The 27,158-nt window shown below is 32.6% G+C and overlaps 2 protein-coding genes and 1 non-coding gene across 3 annotated transcripts; 1 reads left to right on the forward strand and 2 right to left on the reverse strand.

Annotated features, from left to right (window-relative positions):
- Positions 1-4,734: 4,734 nt before the first annotated feature.
- On the reverse strand, positions 4,735-4,808 carry TRNAR-UCG. The gene has a single exon. It is a non-coding gene; the product is annotated as a tRNA-Arg (tRNA).
- A 2,143-nt stretch (positions 4,809-6,951) lies between these two features.
- Positions 6,952-14,732, forward strand: LOC115992556 (protein SYS1 homolog). The gene is made up of 3 exons (XM_031116766.1): positions 6,952-7,771; positions 11,027-11,253; positions 14,370-14,732. The coding sequence occupies exons 1-3, from the start codon at positions 7,548-7,550 to the stop codon at positions 14,375-14,377; spliced, it is 459 nt and encodes a 152-aa protein (XP_030972626.1). The 5' UTR covers positions 6,952-7,547; the 3' UTR covers positions 14,378-14,732.
- A 2,622-nt stretch (positions 14,733-17,354) lies between these two features.
- On the reverse strand, positions 17,355-23,570 carry LOC115992082 (probable sulfate transporter 3.4). Its single transcript, XM_031116130.1, has 13 exons — positions 23,082-23,570; positions 21,995-22,043; positions 21,670-21,877; positions 21,049-21,220; positions 19,903-19,968; positions 19,690-19,803; positions 19,459-19,575; positions 19,051-19,177; positions 18,661-18,947; positions 18,303-18,493; positions 18,104-18,189; positions 17,915-17,991; positions 17,355-17,828 (listed from the first exon to the last, which is right to left on the reverse strand). Exons 1-13 carry the CDS (start codon positions 23,421-23,423, stop codon positions 17,685-17,687), a joined length of 1,980 nt encoding a protein of 659 aa, XP_030971990.1. The 5' UTR covers positions 23,424-23,570; the 3' UTR covers positions 17,355-17,684.
- Between the last annotated feature and the right edge of the window lie 3,588 nt (positions 23,571-27,158).

Below are 27,158 nucleotides of genomic sequence, written 5' to 3' on the forward strand. Positions count from 1 at the left end.
ATAAATTCAAGGAAACATATTTTTGAGTAGAGATGCTTTGCATTAGTGTTATCATTTAGTTCAGCAAAGTATTTTCCTAGTGAGTCGGTTTGTATAATTCGATAAGTTTTATATTTTGTGGGGGATATTAAGTAATATCTGTGGTCAATTATAGGTCCTATAAGAGTGTTTTGAGACTTTTTAGAGGGTGTTTCGACTGGACTTTCAGAATGATTCAAGTGTTGTAAGTAATTATGCATAATATGCACAATTTTGTTTATTAGGTTCCTAGAAGTCAAAGGTTTTCAAAAGTTATTTTTTTAAGCATACATTTTCAAAAGCATTTTTACATCATTGAAAAAGAAACTTCGACTTTTAAATAATTTTTTAAAGAAAATCTTCAAATTGTAAATAATGTTTTGAACGTCTGAATCTCATTTAAAAGATGATTTCTAAACTAAACTATTTTTAGAAAATAATTGAGTTTCAAAGTAAGTTTTTTAAAAAGGTTCTTGATCTTTAAATTTGTTTAAAACCAAGTGATTTCAAATTCATATTTCTATTTTCCAAATAGTATTTAAAACACTTCTTTTAGCAAATTGAGTTTTCAAAGTTATTCAAGAATTTTAAAATATTTACATAAACTCCTTAGTTCCTATTCATTCTTTAAGAGAGTCAAGCATCCTTTGATTTATGTTTCAATTCAATAATGTGATATTCGATATATCTCTATATTTGGAATATTTGTTCATATTAAGTAAATTATTCTATTTTGTATAAATTTTGATTTTGTGAAATGTGACTCAAAATAAGTGTTTTTAGAATTAATTAGATATATGTGTAAGCCTTCTCACAGGGTTGTATATAAGAATAAGTGTTGATTCCTCACCAGTAGGGGTTAGATGTTGGTATCCACTCACAGAATTGTATGTGAGAATATGTGATATGTGTATATGTGACACTGTGCTCTGATCAATTATTTGTATGTGTTTTCAAATGATTTTAAGATTTGATTACATATGTATTAAATGACTCATTATATGTTTTGGAAAACTATATTTGATACCATTGAGTGAATTTGTGAAATCAAAATACTCGTGATTTGCTTGACTCTATTCTGTTGTGTATTGTGTATAATTACTTACTAGATGTGTGGCTCACCCCATCAATTACAATTTTCAGATTAAAGTTTAATTGTGAGATAGAAACTTTGGATCTCTTTGTAAGGTGCAAGGTAGAGCCTGAGAATTTTTTAGGTGACGTCAATAATGCTTGAAGCCCTAAAAGATTTTTAGTTATTTTAATTTTACTTAAGATTTTGCAGTATTTGGAGGTGAATTCTAAATTGTGGATCTTAGTATTGTAAGAGGTTTATGAAGAGCATTATTTATTTGGGGTTCATTGAACCTTGGAAATTAATTATGTTTATTGAGTTATGTAAGAATAGCAAGTTGGTCATACAAAATTTATGTTTCATGGATTTGGGTCGTGACACCCACCACATGTGACATACTTGCAAACTCAAGATCTGAATGCATGCAAAAGTAAACACCATATTGCTCTCACTTCATCTTGGAAATCCACTTTACTTTCCTAAGTGAACTCAATTAAGTCCTTATTTTGAATTTTTTTGGTTGCATATATAATTCCTTTCCTTCTGTTCAGCTGTCTAATGGATCATCTGCTTGAACTTGCGTCTTCCTCGCTATCTTGATGCATTTTCAACATGACTTCCCTCTTGTTTTCATGATGTCTTTAACCCAAACTAAAAAACTTTTCAATGGTACATACTTTGATATTTGTTGCTCATGAGCAAACCAGATTAGAAGGCTTCACCTAATCGTGTTAACAGTTGTGGCCATGTTTGTCATCCATGCTTTTGTTTCTTATCCTATCAGCTTGGATCCATCTTGTCTCCTTTTAATCTACTGTCAAGCTAAGGAACAGAAGTGTGTGGATAAGATGTTTAAGATGACCCAGCTAAAGAAGAAAATAGAGAGAAAAAAGAAAAACAAGGAAAAACTAACCAAGTTTTAGGCTTATTGATGCACCGTTGTTGATCTTGTTACCCCCATGTGTGGATCTTATTCCACTTGACAGATATTATGATATGTCTAAATATTATATGATTTCTTCATTGTAATGCATAGCAGTGGATATTTTCAGTTCAGGGTCATATTTTAAGGTTGGAAGCTAGTCTTCAAATTAATATCTATATGTTTTATCTCAAGGGATACTCTACTCCTAAAAAAATTAGATTGTTAAGAATGATACGAAGGGTGAGGTTGTGCATTGCAAACTTCTTGAATCAGTGTTGCAGACTAATTAAAAATTAGCTTTCTTGTTGCTTTTTCAAGAAGCAAAGAGCATGCCTAATAGCTATTTTTTTTTTTCAACTCTTTTTGCGAAAAAAAAAAAAAAAAGAAAAGAAAAAGAAAAAAGGAATCATTAAGAATTAAGAGCTTGATCTTGAAGGAAATGATATGAACATTGATTTATTATTATACAAACACTTTCTTGAGGTGTTGTATATTACATAAATTATACTGTATTTTGTTTACATATAAAAAAGATATGAACAAAGATAATTTACTATTCATGTGCCTTTTGGTCTCTATCTTTTTGGATATATTTTGGTTGAACCATTTATTGAATTTAGTTTTAGAAAATTTGAAAATCCTAACCCTCCAATTTTCAAAGAATTACATTTTTTAACCCAACAATTTTATAAAATTACGAAGATGCCATCTGATTCACAAAAATTAAACTTTGACTCTTTTCACTTTTCAAATCACATTTTAACCCTTACACTGTTGTAAAATTACATTTTGACTCAAAGATTTTCTAAAATACAATTTCAACCCCAAAACTTTTCCAAATTATTTTATTTTTAAAATCTTTCCAAATTGCATTTTGAAAGCTCAACTTTCATAAAATTGCATTTTCTGGCAATTTGTCAGTCTTCTAATCGAGTCTAGCTTTTGTTTGTCTGCTTGGTTTATTTTATTTATTTATTAATCTATATAACATGAACATATATACTTGGTATATGGGTGTTTAAAAAATTTGCACTGTGCACTAGGGTATAGAATAGTCTGCAATTGGTTTGAGAAACCCCAGGTGCAAACGTTTTCTTGGATGATATTAAAATGTCTAAAGAACTAACTAAACTGTCACTGAAGTACGAAACAAAATGACTTACTTTTTTGATAACAAAAATGACTTCCTTGTTCTGTAGTACCTGGGTTACTTTGATATTTAATAGTGCTCTCTCCTTAACTAGTTGATTGAGCTATTTTACTAGTTCCTAAGTACTTTGTCAAATGCATGACTCTCAGAAAGCATAGTTATTTTTTGACCCCAAAGTTTTGTGAGCATTGTTTATAATGAAACTTTTAACTCCAAAGATAATAAAAATGGCCATATGACTGACTTGTAAAATCTTCATTCCAACCAAAGTTTCCAAAAAATGCTACGCGCCCTTCAAAAATGAAACTCCTAATCTATTCATAGAACCATATCATTAAGTTCACATCCTCCAACTAATCAAAAGTAAAAAAGAAATATGAGAGAATGTCTAGTAATGTTAAAATTTTATGACTACTTGCTAGGAAGCATGAACATTTCATTTAGAATATCGTATTCGTGTCATAGTCGTGTCATACCAACCGTTTCATACTATAATTATTTTGAAATATTTTGTATCGTCATACCCGAGTCCTTTTAGAAAGTCTATAAGGACAATTTAAGTGAGCATTAGATTACAATTGTCACATTGTGTCAATATGTTGATTTTAGTTCAATCAAAGGGAATGGATCCTTGGTGCCTACACCATATATTTTTTGATCTAATCGATTTCATTGGACCTAATCGATTGTAACTAACAGTGGTTGATCTTGAGACTTTTTTAGGATTTATTTATTTAATGTAATTGGTTACGAGTTTGAGTATTTTTAATCTTTACTGGTTCGTTAATATGATTTAGGAACACTATTATAAAGGCACAAAATTAACTATTGTAAATAGATTGATCATTGATTAATAAAATGTGGTTGGGAATCTCATTCCAGTACTTGCTTCTGACTTCAAACAACTTTCTAATGGCTTGATGCTATGCTCATTCCTAGGCTTTTATCCTTACATTGCTTGGTGTGATTGTCTTATTCCTTAAAATTTTTTATTTTTAATTATTTTTAATCGTTCCACACACATCTCCCTTTTGAAATAGTTTTGTACCGAATCAGTCCTTCACTCAAAGTCATGTCAAAATAATGTGATAAGCAATAGGTAAATTGAATTCCAATTGAAAGAGCCGTTAGTGAGAAAGTGTGTATATTTTGATGAGATATGGCATTGAGCTGGGTCTCTTGCATATGGTAATTTATAACTCATCATCCAAAAACAAGAACAATTTATTCTCAATTTCCATAACTCAAACTCATTTTTTTAGATATTGAGTCATAAAAACTAACCCAAATAAAGCGACTTTGGATAGAGTACACAAAATTTGAAAAAATGAGTTATAATAAAACTGAGTATTGTGTGATGGAAACTAGCAAATTAAACATAGCGTTGTTGGAGGCATGAACTTTGAAGTGCAATTGGCTCTCAAAGTTGTCTCCGGACTAAGTTTCATATCTACTGCTATAGTGCTACTTGAAATTCAAAATTACTACTATATTTTAGTAGACGAAAAAACAGGAAAAGAATTATATAGACCAAAAAAAGAAAGAAAAAGGTAACAAAGCAGCTCTCGACCACAGTGGGAGTCGAACCCACGACCTTTTGATCCGAAGTCAAACGCGCTAATCCACTGCGCTATGCGGTCGCTTTGGTTAGTTGTCCTATAAAATTATATACATACACAATGTCACTTTCGGTTTATTATTAAAGGATAAAAAGTAAAAAAAACAAGAAGAAAAAAGAAAAAAAGAAAAGAAAAAGTATATCGACCTCTCTCTCTCTCTCTCTATATATATATATATATATATAGAGAGAGAGAGAGAGAGAGAGAGAGAGACTAGGAAATCATTGCAACTTACAAGTTCTCAATCTAGAAATGAATAATCTGGGTTGTACACCAAATTTAATTGCGGAAATAAGTGATAGTTTAACAAAGTGTTAAGGACATAGACGCGGTTGAATTTGAAGATAACTAGAATGTATTCTTTGATGTTGGCATGTTGCTTTCGGAAATTATAACAAAAATTGACTGATTAATCTAGTATAACAAACGTGAGTATAGATTTTCAATCATGTGGCAGGTTCATTGTGTTAGACTTTAGTCCTAACAACATTGATTAGGATAGATGCACCAAATCACTCATAGGATTCACTTTGTTTTTAATTTTTAACTTTAAAAATACATTTTTTCCATTTGTAAGTTGTAACTATACATGTAGGAGAATTACAACCTTTTGAATAGCAAGCAAAAATTTTAATAGACTTCCTATAAAAATCTTTACAAATCAAAATTATGCTATTTTTTTCTAAAGAGAAGTATTATATCCAATAACAGTAAGTGACAATTTGCCATTTAAAATTTATTATGAAAGTGTAATGAAAATGGTATAGACATAATATTTCTTTTTTTTTTGTAAGATCTTAATTTTTTTTTTCTAGCTATTAGTACCGAAATAGCAAATTGCTTTTAAATTTTTTATTTTCTCTTTTTGGGTGCACGAAGTGGTTAGTGACATGTTCTATTTTTTTTCATTATTTTTTTAAATAATTTCTTTTAGTATCTTCTGAACATATTCACATACTATGATCTATATTAAAACTTTAAAACATGATTGTTTTTTCTCGAAAAGATGTGCTTATAAAAAAAAAGTGTTTTCCTATATATAGGTGCATGTAATATTCCTCTCAATATATGAACAAAAATGGACCTTTCTCTCTCACACACATGTATATGGCTAAATGCTAATTGAGTAAGTATATTCAATAAAAAATGAGAGATTACATGTGGAAAGGAGACCTAAAAATCTCCTCTAGAAGGCAAAACACCCAAGGAATATCTCAAATACTAGTTACATAAGACAACTTTGGCATGTGAAAAGGTTGGTGTAAACAAGTGAAAAGGTAAATTACATTTTAAATTTAACATTTTGTATTTCAAAAGTTTTCAATTAGATTCTAAAGTTTCATATTGTTATGCTAATTGAGTAAGTATATTCAATAAAAAATGAGAGATTACATGTGGAAAGGGGACCTAAAAATCTCCTCTAGAAGGCAAAACACCCAAGGAATATCTCAAATACTAGTTACATAAGACACTTTTGGCATGTCAAAAGGTTGGTATAAAAAAGGGAAAAGATAAATTACATTTTAAATATAATATTTTGTATTTCAAAAGTTTTCAATTAGATTCTAAAGTTTCGTATTGTTATATATATATTAAAAGTGGAACTGTTACAAATTAAACCTATAATTTGGTTTAGTTTGAAATTGAACTTTAATTTGGTTTAGTTTGGAATTAAGGACACACTCATTCTCACACTTTGCTTGTATGTCAACTTTTGATTGAATTTTATCATTTTCAAGTACATGTAGTGGACTATGTGAAAGTGTTGAAATCCAATCAAAAGTTGACATATAAGCATTGTATGGATTTGGATGTGGGAATGTGTGTGTCCCTAGCATTTTTTAAATTGTTAATTTTTTTAGGGGGGTTAATTTTTTTTTTTTTTTTTAAGATCAATCTCCAAGTTAAATTTAAAAATTTCAGAATTTAAAATAGTATAATCTAAAAGATTCAGGATTTGATTTGAGACTAAGAAAACAATCTCAATTAGTAAATAAGTTTTAATCTGAAATCAAATTTAAAAGATAAGATAAGATTTAAATGTGATTTAAAATTTTAAACTGTACTATATCTAAAATAATAAAAAGAGACCTCCAAAATATTATAGGAAATTTTAATTTATTTTAATTTTTTCCTTTCTTTTTTTATTGGGCTCGTGCGTTTGCGTACGGGGCTTCTGTAATTTGTAGCTCAACGCATGGTTTTCCAACAACAAGCGAAACTCATCAACGAGAAAGAAACAACTCTTTCTCTCTCTCTCTCCAAACTCCAAAAAGCTCTATTCTTTGTTCTCTCTCACTCAACGCATCTCAAACGGTCAGCTTTTTACTTCTTCTTCTTTGTTTAGTCTTAAGGAATTGGATTGTAATTCAAATCTGATTTTCATTACAATCTGTAAGAAAAACTAGGATATGCTTCAGCAACTGGTATTATATATTTTTTTCTGGGAAAAAGTTTTCAGATTTATATAGGCTAGTTTCAGATCCGAATCCATAAGACACATGGGTTTGAGTATAGGAGGAAGATTGAGAACCTTATTGGAATTAGATTGATTTGGGTGTCGAATTTTGTTATTGAAGAACTGGGTTTTCTTTGGAAAGTAGTTTGGAGTTCAGAATTATGAGTTTAAAGTGTATGTCTTTGATTATTTTGAGTTTTTGAGAATTGGGTTTCAAGGAATTGGGTTAAAAGGAGCAAAATTTTGTGACTTTGGAGATTTGGAGGGTGGTTTTGGGTGTCTGGGAAGAGGTTATTGTAGTCATGTTCTATGGTACAGCGGCATGGGATCCTTGGCTTATTGTTGCCCAAATTCTTTGCCTTCAATGCTTATACTATCTCTCTCTAGGAGTATTCTTGACATTTCTAGTCGGGACTCGAGTGTCTCGGATGAGCCTTGTGTATTTCTTTGATTATGCTGCTGTCACTACCTCTACCGTGACCGGTTGGTGTGTCATTGCTTCGTTTTTGTTGAGTTCTCTTGCAGGGTGAGAATTCCATTTCACTTTTTATTTATAATTTCATTTCTTATATTGTTTGGTTTTGATGTATGTGGCCTAAATGTGAATCTAAGTTCATATTTGTATTCAGCACTACATTTCTGAATTATGAGAAATTAGAAACATTTGTAGGGTTCTGTGGTCTATCTCCTGCCTTTTACTGTCCAACTCAAGTTTGTGTGAGTTTTAATTCATGGTATGATACAGATACGATGATGTTGTTACTAAACCTTTATTAATTGTGATGAAGTATATGATTCCACTTCGGTTATTCCTCTTAATTAAGCACCAAGCTGTCCTCGTATTTTCCCAAGTATTTATTTTTTGTTTTTGGTTTCTGATTTGTCTTGTATCCAGTAACCTCCCAGTTATACATCCTCACGTAGGTGTATTTATTTTAGAAACATGAAACATGTCTTTCAATTACTTTAACATAGAATATGACTTTAGATAGAATAACTTATCAAAAAAAAAAAAAAAAAAACAAAACAAAAAGACTTCAAATAGGATAGAATCAAAGAAAGAATACATGTGGCTGACCCTAATTAATTTGTTGAGGATACATAACTGACTCAGAAATTTGGGATTAAGGCTTGTTGTTTTCTTTCAATTACTTTAGTGTGCAAAAGGTTGGTTATAGGGTTGTTTGTGGTTGTCATTTAAAGTCTATTGTTAAGCATTCATCTACTGCACGTATACCAATGACAAATATATAATTTTATACATTGCACTTGTGAAGTCTTTGGGCAATATCCTCTTAATTTTTACAAGATACATATGAGATGCCAAGTATGGTGACTATGGGTTTTCATGGTCAGCTGTTTTTACCATTCCTCCTTTTCATATCTCATTTTAACAATCAGTTTTTCTTGCCCTCAAACCTTTGATTTTGACCTTTAACGTTTGTGCTTCATTCTTTTGAGTTCAACTGTTTAACTATTGATTACATACTTTTTAAGTTGGGCCATTAACGTTCCTTTTGTGTATTATTAAGACAAGATGGCAATGTGATCATTGTAATCTTGTTCCCAATTTGGGCTTCTCTTGTTTAATATTGGACATCCTTAAACCATTTTTTTTGCTAAGTAATGAAAATTTTATTAAAAAAAGAAAAACAGCCAACCCGAGTACATTGGGAATGTACTATGGGGGCATAAATCAATAACCAAGATTACAACGATCAAGTAAAGCAGGAAGGGAAGAACAAGAAAAATGACAAAAAACCACACTCCAATCGAGTAGAGTGTGTAAAAAAAAAGACTTAATCTCTAACATAGAGCGTTCACAACCCTCAAAACTTCTAGCATTCCTTTCGCGCCAAAGACACCATAACAAGCAATGAGGCACAATTCTCCACAACTCTATGTTTCTATGTCGTCCAAACTTACCCTGCCAAGAGTCAAACAACTCAATAACCTTCTGAGGCATAACCCAATGAATTCCAAACAAACAAAACACCAATGACCACAACTCACAAGCAATGGGGCAATGAAGAAGAAGATGATCCACTGACTCCCCACAATTCTTACACATATAGCACCAATCAAGAACGAGCACATGTCGTTTGCGAAGGTTATCTATTGTTAAAATCTTACCTAAGGAAGCAGACCATGAAAAGAAAGCTACCCTTAGAGGAACCTTCGATTTCCAAATCATCTTCCAAGGGAAGGATAAGATGGTAGGAGGGTAGAAGGAAAGATAGAATCCTCTTAACCTCAAAACCTTTACTTCTTGCTGGCTTCCAACACACCTGATCTGGACCCAAACCCCGTACTGTCAAAGAGTACACCATATCCATAAACAGATCAAAGGATTCTTGTTCCCAATCTTGTGGAGGACAACGAAATTTGGCATCCCAATGAATCCTCCCACCTGACCAACACATAACCTTCGCTACTGAAGAATCCTTTGTTCTACTGATACAATAAAGTTCCGGAAAAGCCTCTTGCAGAGTACGATCTTCACACCACACATGCTTCCAAAACTTCACTCTAGTACCATCCCCCACATCATACAGAAGTAATTTAGAAAAACTCATCCAACCACTCCTAATATGTCTCCACAAACTAACACCATAAGCACTGGTCACTTTTTTCGTGCACCAACCACCCCAATCATTCCCATATTTCACCTCGATAACCCACCTCCAAACAGCATTAGTCTCCATGCCATACCTCCATAACCATTTTCCTAACAAGGCAGAATTAAAACTCCTCAATCGTCTAATACCCAACCCTCCAACCTGCAGCGGCTTACAAACCTGAGCCCAACTGACTAAATGTAATTTAGAATCACCATTAATACCACTCCACAAAAAATCTCATTGTAACTTCTCGATACGATTTGCCACCTTCCCAGGTAAAGGCAGAAGGGAAAGGAAGTATGTAGGTAAGGAGGAAAGAGTACTTTTAATAAGAGTTACCTTACCCCCCTTAGATAGATACAACCTCTTCCACCCTGCTAATCTCCTTTCCATCTTCTCCAAAATAATCTAGGGCTCTCCTTAATGGAGTCACTCTAACATTTGAGCATGGGTAATTTTTCCTTGTCTTTATATGTGTAGTTCAAGACATCCTAATGATTTTCCCTTTTGGTTGATGTGACTTGTGCTACCCTTCTCAGAAAAGATGGTGGCTACTTCTGTTCTTGGCCAAAAGATGTTGGCCAATTTTAGTCTATTTGAACCCCCCCCCCCTTCTTTTGTATCAGTGGTAGAAGCTGTACTGGTTTTCACTTTGATCTCATAATGTCTCCAAAATTTGGTGGGCATACTATTAGCTGGTTTCTAGTTGCTTGTTGTTAATAAAAGTGGGTTATTCATGAGGATAAATGAAGACTATATTTGTATTGCCAACATAGAGAATGTATGGTCTAGGTCACTTTCTATCTGTTGACTGTTGTTGCATGCTTTTACAGGTGGTATTTATGTGATTGTTAGACTTGTTTTTCTGCTTTGTGAAGATGCCCCATACTTTTAAACTCTATTTATGCTGGTGTTTCCACAACATGTCTTTTATGCAGTTTATTACTTGAGATCATTTTAACTTGAATTAGATAATGGAACCATTGTAAAATGTAACTGTTCATATGAATGGTAAGTCTAGAGGCTATTCCTAATAATGGTTTCTAGATATGTATTACCTTTTTTTTTTTTTTTTTTTTGTGGGGTGGGGGGGGGGTGGGGGCGGTGGTCAATCAAAGTGGCTTCTCTTGTTAATGAGCAAATGTTTCTTGTTTATGCAGAGCTGGCATTATGCTTCATTTGATTGAGAGGGCCAAAAAGTGCTTAGACTTTTCTGCCACAGTGTACATCATCCATCTCTTTATATGCATCATATATGGAGGTTGGCCTTCTTCAATAACATGGTGGGTTCTGAATGGCACTGGAGTTGCAGTGATGGCTTTGCTAGGTGAATATCTGTGCATTAGACGTGAACTGCGAGAGATTCCCATTACACGATTCCGTTCAAGTAAGAAATTTTTTTCCTCATGTTCTTATCAAGATAAATTTTCTTCACCCCTGTATGTTATATTGCTGAAAGAATTTTATGTTAAATCTGTACCTGTTTCATAGTTCACTATCAAACAGTAGTTATCCCCCCAAAAGAAAAAGTTCCCTTTCAAACAGTGCTGCTTGTCTAATTTTTGGTGAGGAATCTCTGGTCTGGTATTCAACTTCATATTTTGCAATGTTATGCCTCATTCTGTTTTATAACTCTGTTAGGGATTGCACATTACAGTGTGTATTATGATAGCAGTTATGCTTAAATGTTTGCATTTGCACTTTGAATTTTTTTTTTTTTTTTTTTGGGTTGGAAAATGATGAAAGCAATGCTTTATATTGATTTTATTTATCATGACATAATCCAAGACATTTGCAGTGAGCTTTAGCTCAAATGACACCTCCTCTCCTTATAAGAGCAAGGTGAAGGGTAAGGTCGTTTGTTCAAGACCCACTAGGTGTGTGTGTAATTACCAATTAAAGGGAAAAAAAATCCATAATCCAGGAGCACTGGCACTATTGCTTGTTAGACGGAATGGAACATCTTCCACATCTCCCCCTGTTCTCTTGATGCTTAACCCTTTCGGTCAACCTTCTCTTTTATGGAGATTTTCAATTGTTGACCCCTTGTGGGTTGAGCATAGCTTGTATTCATGATCTCAAGCAGCCTTCAAATTATTATTTTTTATTTATTGTTGAGGTGCATTGTTATATTTCTTTCCAGCACTTGTTGAATATGTAATGGTTCACTTGCTTTTCATTTTCATTACTGATTTTGATATGGTATAATATGGTTTGATAGTGTGATATTCTTTTAAATCCCTTCATGTGCACAGAAGAAGTTGCTGTTTGATATTTGTTTATTTATCTACTTAATGACATGAAGAAATTTTGACCTTTTCTATCTGATTGAATCCATGAGTGAGTTGTGTGCAAGTTAATCTTTGGTTATTTACCTCCCATTAGACATTAGTCCATCCCTGTGTTATGCATAGGACTTCTATCAACCCATTGTACCTTGGAAGCCTCTAAAAATTAATATTTTGTATTCTCAAATACACTTTAAAAAAAATAAAATCGGAAACTCATATATATTCCTTAAACAGATTAATCAACCATTTTGGGAGTAAGCCCCTGTAATTAACTTGAGACAGACTTTCATTTAACCAAATTAGTTGTAACTTGTAAGTAGCAGTTTTCAATTAGTTCTCATGAATGAATAAGATTCCTTGAAAATGAAGTTGTTTTGTGGGTTTTAATGGGGATGCTGATGGTTCACTTTTGAAAGGGGGAAAAAAAAATGAATCCACTCATGTGGTTTATGTACCTAATTATTCTAGATGGTCCCTTACACACTTAAATAAACAGGTTAATTTATTTCAAATCCACTCGCATTGAAATAAAACAGGTTTGTTGCTTTATAGATAGATTTCATTGTTAATTTGAAAACTTTTTTTTTGATAAGTAATAAAAATATATTAAAAAGTAGGGTGTCACTTGAGCATACAGGAAGTATACATCAAGGATGAAAACAGATCAAGTGCATTAAGTACAAAAGTCCATGAAATTGTGGACCGAAGAAAAAGAACGAAAGCCTAACACTGCAACCCAATCTAGAAGAGTCTTAAGGAAGAAGAGTTTAAGATCTGAAACTGATCTCTCTAAATCCTCAAAATGCTGGTTATTCCTCTCCTGCCAAATGCACCACATCAAACAATGGGGCATAGCCATCTAAATAGTAGCATTTCGATGCCTCCCAAACTTTCCTTGCCAACAAGCCATTAGCTCCACTACTGTCCATGGACCACAAATCAAAAGCAATAGGGCAATGGATAAGGTGGTGGTCTACTGATTCCCCATTTCTTTTACACATGCAATACCAATCCAAAATCAAAATCTTTCGTTTCCTAAGATTTTATTGATAGTCAAAATATTCCCTAAAGCTGCAGTCCAAATAGAAAAAGCAACTTTAGAAGGGACCTTAGGCTTCCAAACAGTCTTCCAAGGGAAAGACTGATCGAAACTTTTTGTTAGAACTTGGTAATAAGAATGAACAACAAAACCTCTTCCCATAGCAGGTTTCCAACACATCATTGTCCCCAACTCCTCTCAAAGAAGCTCCATAAATTCTAGACATTAAATTGTAAAAGGATTCCAATTCCCAATCTTCACTCTATCTTCTAAAATTTAGATCCCAGAAAAGAACACCATTTGGGAACTTCATCAAATTAGCTCATAGGCCTCCTTATTTCAACTTAAAGAAAAAGTCTCGGATAGCACACACACAAAGAAGTGTCCCCCACACCAAATGTCCTACCAAAATCTAACAGTAAAACTGGCCCCAACCTCAAATTGGATGTGACGAACAAAAATGGCCAACCACGGCTAATAGACTTCCACATACTCACTCCATGAGAGCCAGTAACGGGAAGAGAGCACCAACCTCCCCCTTCACAGCCATACTTTGCCCCTATCACTCTCCTCCACAAGGCTTGTTGCTCATTCCCAAATCTCCATGACCATTTTCCAAACAAGTCTTTATTAAAACTTCTCAAACTTCTAATAGCTAAACCTCCAGAATGAAGAGGAGCACAAACCGTAGCCCATTTCACTAGGTGAGTTTTTTTTACTTCCCTTTGAAAACTTAAGACCTTGGGAAGTCGATTCTATTTGAAAAACTTAACACCTTAGATAAGATTCAATTTGGATGGACATATTTGGGTTCTGTAATGTGAATCTTTGTTTTCTGTTGCTCTTTAGTCTTTAATGTCAAATCATGAAACCTTTTTTTTTTTTTGGTTTTTGTTTTTCCTCCGAATGATGATTGTTGGATTGGCTGTTGAGGCATCATTATTTTTCATTATCATGTTTTTGCAAACTGCAATAGAAGTTACATTTTGACTGCATTGTCAGTTTGGTTGGTTTACATTTTATTTTATAATTTTTCTTGTGTTTGCAAAACTCATGGCTTGAAATAGAATTCTTCACTGGATTAAGTTACATTTTTCTACAAGAATTGGATGAATGTCCTTTTTCCCCTTGCTGTAGGATCAGCAGAATTAATTTGAGACTATTTACATGCAGATGTTTGACTGATACGGGAAACTGGACAGGCAAGCACAAATTTTCAGTAATGGCTGTATCTTCAGTACTTTGGAGGATCTCCTGGATGAAGCTCATGAAGTACCAAATTTAATCTGTGCTGAGAAAAAAAAAAAAAAAAAAAACCTTTACCTTTGGATTCTTTCTTTTGCTGATGGCTGTGACAGAAGATGACCAAAGAAATTTGAGATGACGTTGAAATGATGGGAAGAATGAGAAATATGAGACTAGGTATGCATAGCATCACGAAATGTTTAATGTATAATTTTTAGGTAGTTTTGGAAAAATGTGATGATTATTGTGTGTCTGATATCATTCCTGGTTTAATGTAATATGCTTAGGTTATTTCGTTCTTATTCTTTAAGATGATCAGTTGGATGAGTTTCCAGATCACAGCTATGAAATTGGTTAAGTTTTTGATAAATGTGCCTGAACTACTTATCAAAAAAAAAAAAAAAAAAAAAAAATTGTGCCTAAATGTTTTTCTAGGGTTAGTTCACTAGATTGGTGGATCTTTATTTCTTATAAGATGCATGTTTCTCACCTACTTCACAAATTACATCTAAAGCTGGACCAATTATTGGTTTTGAACACATCCATCTTAGGCAACATTGGGCTTGGTCTAGGAGGCTAGTTACCTGTCCTAGGTGTTTTACCTTGAGTGAGTAGCTTGTTTCTTGGTTCTTGCTTAAGCTTAGTAGAGGGTTTATCTAATAAACTTATCATTAGTGCTCTCTCTCTCTCACATGCACACACACACCCACCAAATGCGTACATACTTGCAAACTCAAGATCTGAATGCATGCAAAAGTAAACACCATATTGCTATCACCTCATCTTGGAAATCCACTTTACTTTCCTAAGTGAACTCAATTTAGTCCTTATTTTGAATTTTTTTGGTTGCATATATAATTCCTTTCCTTTTGTTCAGCTGTCTAAAGGATCATCTGCTTGAACTTGCGTCTTCTTATCTATGTTGATGCATTTTCAACATGGCTTCCCTCTTGTTTTCATTATGTCTTTAACCCAAACTAAAAAAACTTTTCAATGGTGCATACTTTGATATTTGTTGCTTATGAGCAAAGCAGATTAGAAGGCTTCACCTAATTGTGTTGTGGCCATGTTTGTCATCCATGCATTTGTTTCTTATCGTATCAGCTTGGATCTATCTTGTCTCCTTTTAATCTACTGTCAAGCTAAGAAACAGAAGTGTGTGGATAAGATGTTTAAGATGACTGAGCTAAAGAAGGAAATAGAAAGAAAAAAGAAAAACAAGGAAAAACTGACCAAGTTTTAGGTTTATTGATGCATCGTTGTTGGTCTTATTCTACTTGACAGGTATTATGATATGTAAAATATTATATGATTTCTTCATTTTAATGCATAGCAGTGAATATTGTCAATTCCAAGTCATATTTTAAGGTAGGACGTCTTCAAATTAATATCTATGGGTTTTTATCTCTGGGATACTCTACTAATAAAAAAAGTTAGATTATTGAGAATGATACGAAGGGTGAGGTTGTGCATTGCAAACTTCTTGAATCAGTGTTGTTAAAAGTACATTTAGGTGTTTTTAAAGCTCAAAGCTCAAAGCTCAAAGCCTTAAAGTTCTAAGTCCTTGGCCAAAGCAAAGCTTGCTTAATGAAGCATGTCTTAACTCTTAAGCACGCTTTCTTGTTACTTTTGCAAGAAGCAAAAAGCATGCCTAATAACTGTTTGCTAAAAAAATATGAATCATTAAAATTAAGAGCTTGATCTTGAAGGAAATGATAGGAACAGTGATTTATTATATTACAAACACTTTCGTAAGGTGTTGTATATTACATAAATTATACTGTATTTTGTTTACATGTTAAAAAGATATGAACAAAGATAATTTACTATTCATGTGCCTTTTCGTCTCTATTTTTTGGATATATTTTGATTGAACCATTTATTGAATTTAATTTTAGCTATCGTGGTTATTATTATTTTTATAAAGGACAAGAGTATCATATAAAATGATATGTTTGAATTTTTTAAGACTAGATTTTTATCATATTGTTCACTAATAACTGTTTTCAAATTTACTATATAATTTGAGAAAAATGAAATAACTTGTGTAAAATTTGAATTAATAAATTTTGTGTAATTGTACTGTCCATTTTAGCTAATAGACAAATATATTACTATTTTGAGTACATATTATGTATCTTTAGAGGTTATATATTGCATATAATATATGAAAAATATGCTGATTACTTAATCAGGTCTAATGCCTCATCCATTAGACCACAATATTATTATATATCACTATTTTGAGTAATTTCTTCTGGCTATTGTTAAGACTCATGAATATGCAAAATGTATCATCCATTGGACCAGAATATTTAGCTTGGTGAAGGAACAATCGAAGAAGATAAAACCACAGTGCAAATTTTGTGAAAGGATGGATCTTAGACTCTTCATAGAAAAATTTCCATCCAATATGAACATGATCATTGCCACTACATGTAATTCAAGCCTATCCTTAAGCATGCCAATATAATAAATTTGTTCATTGAACTTGCATTAGTCACTTACTTTTATCTTTTAGGTATGAGAGAATTTGAAACCTATGATGTCAATTATATGAGGATTCTTCCTTGCCTTCATGCCAAAACATCAATGGATTTCTTTTTTGTAGACGAGATTTGAATTGAGATTCTTTATTCGAAAATAAAATACTTTATTGGTTGAGCTAATTGAAATCCAGTAGATCTTGGACTACAGGATACAATAACAATTTGATATGCCAATAGGATTGATCTTCCAAATTGTAGTAACATTAATTTTTGTTGGGTCAAGAGCTTTGTAACTCAACCATTTGGACCTCCCACTAGACATTCAATGGTTAAATCCCCCACCCCAAGTATCAAATTATCAATATATATAAGAATTTTTTTTGTCCGGAAGATTGTAATTTCATTAATGAGAAATGTCATTCTCTAAAAATAAACAATAAAATACATATATGAAAATCAGCGGTTAGGATGAAATTTAACTACCAGGATCCTCAACCTGGTGAGCTGCACTAATTTAAACTTCAAAATCTCTTCTTAGAAGAGCATAAATTTCATCTTGTCCACTGAAAAATGGAAAAAAAAAAAAACAAAAAGGAGAAAAATCTCATAGCCTTAAAAACTCTTCTATAAGGAAAAACAATAGAAATTCCTCTCGAGTCCTGACTTTAGAACTCTTCCTAGACTGCCACGGTCTTCAAGCGTTAAGTCATCTCTTCATGTCTTTCCATTGTTCTGCAGAAGCTCATTTTGTAAATCATGGTTGAGCTCTCCACAAAGATGAAGTGTGAGCCACAGCTTCTCCAACAGAGAGATAGATACCGTGTGGCCCAAAGGACTCTGTGATTTCTGATTGATCTAGCTTTTCCGTCACACTTCCGACAGGATTTGCCAACACAAGCTACATAACAAGCAGATAATGAACAATTTAGCAATATGCTTTCCTCAATCACAGATTTTTTAACTTGCTATTATCACTATTTTTACCTTAATTGATCTTTTCTCCAACATCTTTTTGATTTCATATAGTGTGTCAATGCCACTTGTGTCTATTGCTGTCACAGCTGAGAAAATAATAAAATTGTAAGCCAAAATGTACCAGAACACTAGCAACTTGCAAGTTTAATGATACTTCATAACTTCAAGTTTGTGCTCAAGTTGGATAACTGAAAGTACCTGTCATGTCTAAAATTACACATTTCAGTGCACTCTCATTATTTTCTTTTACCCACTCTTCCTCCTCTCGAACCCATCTTAATATCCTGCACCAAGAATTTTTACCCAGTAAGAGATCTATAAGTCTAGGAGATGCTTAAAAGTATCATTACAGTTGCCTAATGCTATGCTGTAATTTAGATAACATAATGGAACTGACCTTTCTTGCAAGTAAGTTGAGTTTGCAAAGTAGATGGGAGACTCAACAGCAAGAATGAGAAATGAGGGGATCCTTGAAGCTTCTCTATACCGGCTGAGGTTTTGGTAAATTTGAGTGCCCCGGATATTTCCTAAGATTAGAGTGTTTGGCCTGGTGACATGTAAGAGAATCTTGAAAACTGAAACTGCAACCTGAAAATTGCAATTAAGGTGTTAAATATATCCACCATGTGATGAAATTATTTATGCATAAAAGAGAACAAGAAAAGCTCTAGTCTTTTCTTTCCTTCATTCTTTTTTGCTCTCTGTGTTTCTAATACTTTGAAAAATAACGAATAATAAAGAAGACTTCAGCTTACCGCAATCGCGAGACCTAGTGGCACTGAAATGAAAAGAACACCGAAGAAGGAGCAGAAACAAGCCATGAAATCAAGTTTGTCAACTTTCCACAATTTGAGCGCTGCCTGATAATCTATTAGGCCAATCACTGCTGTTATGATTATGGCTGCTAAGATGACATTGGGAGTGTAATAAAACAGTGGCATGAGAAACAGCAGTGTCACAAGCACAGCTGAAGCCATGACTATATTTGACACTGCTGTTTGTGCTCCAGCGTTGTAGCTTACAGCAGATCGAGAAAATGATCCTGAAAGATTAATTACAAATATTTGTGTTGTTAGAAACTGTCGTGATTATTACATTGCAGCATAAGTTGTAAAAAGGGCCAAATGAGAAGGTATCATAATTACCTGTAGTAACATAGCATGAAGAGCATGTACCAGCTATGTTCATAACACCAATTGCCATCATTTCTTTGTTTCCATCCACTTGGTAATTTTTAAGAGCAGCAAATGTCCTACCCACAGCAATTCCTTCCTATAACCATACAAAAAGGCCAAAATTTAGAAAGAGGTAACATTAATATAGCATATAAATCTTAATTATAATTAATTAGTTGCAGACCCACGCGATGCGTGGGGAAGCTTGGGCTAAAGTGTCCACTAAGTACATATGGTTAAGTGGTTCTATGGTGTCCATAATGAGGAAAGTCAGTGGTAACATGGTAGGAAAGCCATTGTCTATTAAGTACTACTTCAAAAAACCACAGATGGATAATCTACTCAGAAGAAATAACAGGCTTGTGTTGGACAACTTACAGTGAGAGATAAGATTCCAGTTACAATGCCAGTTTTGATAGCTACAGCTAGATGAGGGCCACTGAGGTATAGCATGTTTAGTGAAGGGGGATTAAGGCCCTTTGGTAAGTGACCAATCTGTTCCACATAAAAAAAGAGAGAACAATATAGTAGTAAGTAGTAGGAAAAAAAATCATAAAACCTGTTAATAATTTTTTATGTAAAAGTACCAAAGAGAATTCTAGCACTTACAATTGGAATTCCATGAACCTTGGACTTGAGGAGGAAAACTATAAGGGTTGAGAGGATAACTGATGTTAATGGGGCAGCTGCTGAGACCCAAAAAAGCTTTGGATTCCTATTGCTCTGTGTTGTTTGATAACAAAGTTACAATCAAAAGAACATAATATTTTGATGATTGAGTAATAAGTGAAATATGATTTTCAGCAACAAAGAAACACTTACAATATGCCTTGCAGTCAACAGAAAGAAGAGGAAACCAAAACCCATAACAATGGTTTGCCAAGACCACTGCAAACATCAATTGTAACAAAATTAGTGAAAATATTATTGATGATTGCAATTGTGTAATACCAGTATATTACATCATTTTTTTTAGCAATTTGTCTGACATCATAGGGTTCCATCTCTTTCAATTTTGAAAAAAATAACCCTTATAATATCTACAAAAATTGTAGACAGTAAAAATTTGTCACAAAGAAACAATATATATATTTATATATATTTTTTTGGGGTGGGAATTGTTGAATATATTTAAAATAAATCCAATCTAAACTATGAACTTATTTGCAATGTCCACCATAAACTACAAAATTCCAATCAAAGCCCTAATTTGAGATTAATTTGCAATGTATTTCATATTATCCAAAATTATTGTTAAAATTAACAAATTAGTGGGCTACTTAAGTTTGAAATTTTAAGTTAATGAGCACTATTATGTTAATCTGGACATATTAATGTACACTATCATCCTCCTACTAATATTAGGGTGTACATCGCAAACTAATATTGATTTGGGATGTTGATTGCAATGATTTAAAATTTAGGTTGAATAATTGAACATTGAAAATTATCCCCCTATAATTGAATCTCCCCTTCCTCCTTAGAAAAGAAAATGACCATGTAACTTAGCGTGGACAGCTACAATTTGTCTTAAAAAAGACATAATCATTCTCCGTGGAGAACATAGGCACCGGCCACTGTGTCTTTCTAATAATTAACTAAGGTTGGGTTATTTGGATTTATTTAAAGAAAGCATAACTTTCTCCTATAGTTTAGTTGCCTTTACAAAGACATTTCTAAAAGCTACTTTTGTGTAAAAAATACAAAGATATCTTTGCTTAAAAAAAATCAGAACTAATTCCCAAATGATACCTACTCTTTTTTTATTTTTGAAGATCAAATTGTACCTACTCAATAGTCAATACCTTACTTTTATTATTATTTTTTTTGACATAAAAAAAAGGACATCACTTTTTCTTTGTTAAGAAAAAAAACCCAATAGTTCATGAGTTCACATTCTTCAATTTCCTACCGCTAGTCCTACAATAGTTTTAATTAAGGTGCTTTCTCTTTAGAGATGCCTCATACCTCATCTCTGGTGCTTATAACAGAGGAAACAACAGGAATAATTTGCATTTTGCTGGTGAAGTGAGCAATCCCGAGCAATCCTTTAAGCTGTTGCAATGACACGATAACTGCTGCGCCAGCCATAAACCCAACTAGAGTTGCCTTTGAGAGGAAATCAATTATAAAGCCTAGCCTGTGAGTCACAAGACAAAATCAATTTCATAAAGTCAGGAATAGAGAAAATTGATTATGTTCTCTTTATTAATATCCGTGCACAAATTCTTTTATTTTGCAACAGAAAAAAATATACGAAGGTGAAACATTCTTTTAAGGTTGTTAATGAATGTGTTACTTATAAGAACTTTTCTTTTTTTAATGTGCCATGTTTACTTAATCTTAACTGTTTATCTACTATCATATGTTAATAATTTTGGAAATCAAATTTCTCATAAAAAGGGTATGACGCATATCAATCACTTCTCCTAACCCTACAAAAGTGGGAGATTTACGCACGACTTTTTTATTTTTTTTCTATTTTTTAATTCTATGTCAACGGTCAAGATTAGGTAGATATACTATACGATAAAATTTTCCTTTGTAATCAAACAACAAAGACAGTCTAGGATGGGCACAATTTGATACCTTAGAAGACCTAGAGAAGCCTGAAATAAGCCAGCAAAGAAGGTGGCAGTGAAGGCCAATCTAAGATAGAGAATTTGATCTTCAGTAGGAGAAACTGCCTCACTTAACATGGACCCCATGACCAAAGATGCTATTGAGACAGGGCCAACAGCAAGATGTCTAGAACTTCCAAGGATTGAGTATATCAATGGGGGCACAAAGCTCGAGTCTGCATGAAACACAGTTAAACTTGAATTAACTTATCATTTAAAAAAAATAATTGATTTCCTTGTTTATTAATCAATAAGTTAAAATATGAAGTAAAAGGAGTGGTATTGATACTAACATAGTCCGACTATTGGTGGCAAATTGGCAAGCTTTGCATAGCTGATTCCCTGCAACATTACAAACTAATTTAGATTACCAGAAAAACAACAAGAAATTCTTGCTTTAAAAAAAAAAAAAAAAAATTCTTTTTGGTTGCTTACAGAAGAAGTTCCGAATTATCAAAGTGCAATTAATTAGTTTCAAAGAATATTTCTATTATTGTTTTTTTGATAGAAGTATATTTCTATTATGGTACAAATAAAATGTGCTAGTAACATACTCCTTATGATTGTAACCACTTGGGTCTTACACGTCGGGTTTTCAACACAAAATGAGAGGTCTCAAGTAGTGGCGGAGCTAGAATTTTAGTCTAGAAGGGGCAAAATTAAAAAACAATATTAAAAGTAAAATTAATCTAAAAAAATTAATAAATAATAATAACAAAATAAATAAACAATTGCAAGAAAATATGAATATATTTCATAGTATTAAAATAAATAAACAAAAATAACCAATTCATAGTCATAATTACTACAAATTTTACAAACTGATGTGGTAAAAATGTGATTAGTGTTACTTAAACAATATAATGAATATATGTTTGAAATTATTTTTTGTGATTGGTGAGATGTTAATTTGTAAGACATAAGTAGTAAAATTTGTAATATATGGAAGGACATTAAAAATATATTTGATGATGGTTAAAGAAGAAGTTCATGTTCAAAGCCATGTTATAATTTTATACAATATTGATTATATCAATAAAAACAAATCCACTTAAAAGAACCCAATTCATGCAGTCCACTCCTCGACTAAAGTAAAAACGACCATCATTCCCGACAGAGATGGAGTATGTGCAGACTGCAGAGCACAAGATTACTTTGGGTAATTTATTAGATACTGCTCCGGGCTCTCACAGGGAAGGGTGGGCCCCACACATGGGACACCTCATGTGAGAGCCCGGAGCACTGCTTTTGAACTATCTAATAATTTCCTGAGTGCTTTTTGTCCACCAATCTTTTTTCATGAAATGACAAACACAAACAAAAACAAACTCACACACAAAAGCTTTTCAATCTTCAATGCATTATGGTAACTAGTCTCACCTGTGGGATAGCCAGGCTAGCAATGGTAAGACCAGCGATGACATCAGACTTCAGAAGAGAAACATTGTACTCAGAGCCCCATTGGAATATAGGAAAGAAAAACTGTAGACAGATGATCAACTTCTTGAACCATGTTTGATTCTTGCATCTATAAAGTGGGTCATCGGGGAAGAAGATCTCAGTGAGCCTGTGCTTGAGTTTCTGCAAAGTGGTCAGCTTTGGTGGCAAGCAAACCTTGTGAATTTGCATTGGTGGAGGCATTACTCCTGCTTCTGCTGATGAGATTGTCACAGTGGTTTCTAAACATGAAACGTGTTCCACTCTGTTAGAGTTAACACCCATTTCTATGCCAAAAAAAGAAGAAGTACAAGAAGTACCAGTGTACCACCAAGATGTTGAAGAAAAAGTTTAAGAAAACACTATTGAGTATTACACTATGAAACACTGAAAAAGAAATACCCAGAATGTTTTGGTAAAAAAAAAAGGAAGATGGTATGATGGTTTTATAGCAGAAGCAAGGAGGGGAGAGAGAGAGAGAGAGAGAGCAAGTGCGACGAAAGATGGTAGTTATTCAGCAGTTTGCCTTTTGCTTGATCGGGGTACCTTGGTCATTTAGTTGGATTTGAAATATATAATCAAACCTCTTAATTAAAAAAAAAAAAAAAGGGGTAAACTTCATTTTTAGTCCTTATCTTATACATCACATTTCAATTTGATCCTTAACATTTCAATTGTGTTAATTTGGTCCTTACCTTTTTAATACCGTGTCAATTTAATCCATGTTGTTATCTTTTGGATGAAAATTGATGACATGTCTAATGACCAAAATAAAAAATAGCTTCCGTTGATGTGAGAATAAACTAAAATTTTATTTTGGTCATTTTCCATGTCATCAATTTTCATACAAGATATAACAGTAGGGACTAAATTGATACGAGATTGAAAAGTTAGAGTTCAAATTAACACAATTGAAAGGTTATGGACCAAATTGAAATATGGTGTAAATGATAGGGATCAAATATATAGTTTACCCAAAAAAAAATTTACAACTACAGGTGTCAATCTATGACATAATCTTCAGCGTGTCTTTATCAAACCTATTAGAAATGATCACTTTTATTACTTTAACTTAGGAGACCTTTTGTTTTTGTGTGTGTTTCTTATAGAAAAAAAGAAAAGAAAAAATTAGGAGACCTTCCATTTTAAAAAAAAGAAAGAAGTAAACTTAGGAGACTTTCCTTTCAAAAAGATAGAAAAAAAAAAAGGAGACCTGTAATAATAATAATAATAATAATAATGATAATGATAATAATAATAAAACTTAGGAGAACTTGGTTAAAAAAAAAAACGTAGGTGACTTTTTACTTAACGTCTTAAAAATACTCACACTCCTTACATTTTAGTTAACTTTTTTTTGGCTCAAAGTTAATTTTTATGCTCTATTTGTTTTGTTATAAAATATTTTCAATGAAAACATTTTACATTTGAAAATATTTTTAGTAAAATACTTTTCAGGTGATTAGTGTAGCAAGTTTTTTTATTTTTATTTTTATTTTTATTTTTAAGTACAAACCACTAAAATTGGTAACATAGCCATTGAAGCCGCTAGTATAGCGGCCAGAGTTGGTGGTTTGGCAATCGAATTGCCAGCGTTGGGCACTGGCTACCAGACCGTTGGTTCCAGTTGTTAGACCACCGGCTTTGACAACCGGACCAGCGGCTTTGGTGACTTGGCTGATAGCCTGGACCATTAGATTGGTGATCTAGCCACTAGACGGCGGGGGAGGGGAGGAGAACTATTGTATATTTTTGCACAATGTTTTACCAAGTTTTTTAAGCAAAGTGTTTTATAACATTTTAAAAAGGATTTTACGGTCAATGAAAAATATTTTCAAGTTTGATCAAATTTTACAATGAAACAAATATGGTGAAATGCTGAAAATATTTTCTGTAAAGTATTTTACAGCGAATATAATTATGCTAACTCATTTCCATGATGCTATCCCTATATAATTATGCTATGTTTGGTTGAACCTAATAGGAAGGAAGAGAAAGGAAAAGAGCAAGGAAAGAGAAAATGAGAGAAGGGAAGTGAAATGATGCACTTCTATATTGATTGAACTATATGTCATATAATAAATAAATAAATAAATAAACATATATATATATATATATATATATTTATATATATATATATTTTGATTTCATTTGTTTATGATACCCATATACCTGTTTCTGCTTCAAAACCCATATCTCTTGTTATCCCGTTGAAGTTGAAGTTAGGCAAATTTTTGACATTAGGGAGCTCCATTTTTGTCACCATGAAGCATATAGACAGTCTAGGTTCTAACGACAATCTAGAATAACATCTTACAATACTGATAAGATGGATGTGTTAGATTTTTTTTTTTTTTTTTTTTTTTTTTTGAGAATCAGATATTGGTTATGACATGAGAAAGAAGATGATTATAGACATATATTGTACACGTCACTTTTGTAATCATCCTTTTTCATCTAATATATATATATTTTTGGGAGAGAGAGTATTGTTTTGACTCATTTTGAAGGTTTCCATATGACTGTATTCTTTTCATGTGATTTCCTTTTTTTTTTTTTTTTTAATAATAAATATCATATCTTCCAAGGTTGGAAATATTTGTTCTTAGACTTAAATGTCTCCAATCTTACTCTATTTGTTTTGATGAAAAATCTTATGTAAAGATAGTTTTCCGTATTTTCTAGTATTTAGTAGTATTAGAAAAAATGAGTCCAAGAAAAGTTTGGTCAATAGAAAAAGTATGACTTATTTTTAGAATTTTTTTTCCATTAAATGTTTTTGGAAAATAACACTATCTCACATCAAGTTAAATAAGGGAAGTTATGTGATTATTTTTCAACTCATTTAAGCTTGTTACCAAATATAGAAAAATAAGATAGTTTTATAGAAAATACATTTTAGAAAATGACTCATTTTTCTAGAAAATATTATCGCTGAAACAAACAGAGTGGGACCAAGTGAAAAAATAGCTAATTTTGTTTAGATATGAAAAATCCCATTGATCTCCCCTAAGTTTTTTATTTATTACAATTATCACCTCTCTAGTTTGGAATAAGACACCAACTTCCTTTAAAATAGAAACGATTTAAATTAACCTTCATTGGATGACTTAAAAACATTGTACGTTGTTAGACCCCTTAACACAAATTGTTTAACCTAGTATTTAGTCAAGTGATTACTTAGATAAATTATTCAGATCTAGGCTAACACAATAGAATCATATCATATAAATAATGTAGAAATATAAAGAACACAACGATATGATAATCTAGGAAAACCTAACCGGTAAAAAACCCGGGGAGAATTTAATCTAGCTCTCCTCAAGGTAAAACAGATCTACTATGAAATAATTGAAGTTTGTACAATAAGACTTAAACCACTAACATCCTATTACTATCTCGTGTAGAAAACTTACTACCATGACCATGTGACAGCTCCAAGTCCACGAATTACTTTTTTCTTTGATCCACTGCAACCACAAGTTCTCCTACTTGCGACTTTGAGACTCCACTTAAAGGTTTCAGATCTTCTTTATGTTCTTTAAACAACAATTGAAAATATCATCAAGCTCTTGACATGAATCTTGATCTTGATAACCCTAAGTGTGTGTATGAAGGTAAACACCTCTAGATCTCACAAAGGATTCAACACACAACCATCAAAAGACTTTAGAGAACAAAACCCTAGATCTACAAAAGCGGCACAAGATGCACTCTAATCTCTCTCTCCAAAGCCCTTATAAAAACGTACTTATGGTTTTTTTTTATATACTAGGAGAAGTAGATCTGAAACCCTAATCTTTAATGGGCTTGAACTGTTGTTTGGGCTTAATTCAAATTCTGCAGATAGGATTCTCGATCGATTGAGCCTTACTTCAATCGATCGAGCTTTGTAATTTTGCACAGCTGCGTTCAACTCGATTCAAACTATAAGAAATAAACTTTGAGTAAGCCTAAACCTAGACTCATTATTTTGATCATGGTTTGCCAACATATACAAAGTGAAGTTCTAATACATTT

This window comes from Quercus lobata, chromosome 5 (assembly GCF_001633185.2).
Source record: "Quercus lobata isolate SW786 chromosome 5, ValleyOak3.0 Primary Assembly, whole genome shotgun sequence".
NCBI classification, from domain to species: domain Eukaryota; kingdom Viridiplantae; phylum Streptophyta; class Magnoliopsida; order Fagales; family Fagaceae; genus Quercus; species Quercus lobata.

Coding starts and splice junctions, on each gene's coding strand:
- LOC115992556 (XM_031116766.1), top strand. CDS start 7,548: ATGTTCTATGGTACAGCGGCATGGGATCCTTGGCTTATTGTTGCCCAA. Junction 7,772..11,026: donor TTGTTGAGTTCTCTTGCAGG/GTGAGAATTCCA, acceptor TTGTTTATGCAG/AGCTGGCATTATGCTTCATT.
- LOC115992082 (XM_031116130.1), bottom strand. CDS start 23,423: ATGGGTGTTAACTCTAACAGAGTGGAACACGTTTCATGTTTAGAAACC. Junction 18,190..18,302: donor TCAACTTACTTGCAAGAAAG/GTCAGTTCCATT, acceptor TTCTTGGTGCAG/GATATTAAGATGGGTTCGAG. Junction 17,992..18,103: donor TGTAATTTTAGACATGACAG/GTACTTTCAGTT, acceptor TTATTTTCTCAG/CTGTGACAGCAATAGACACA.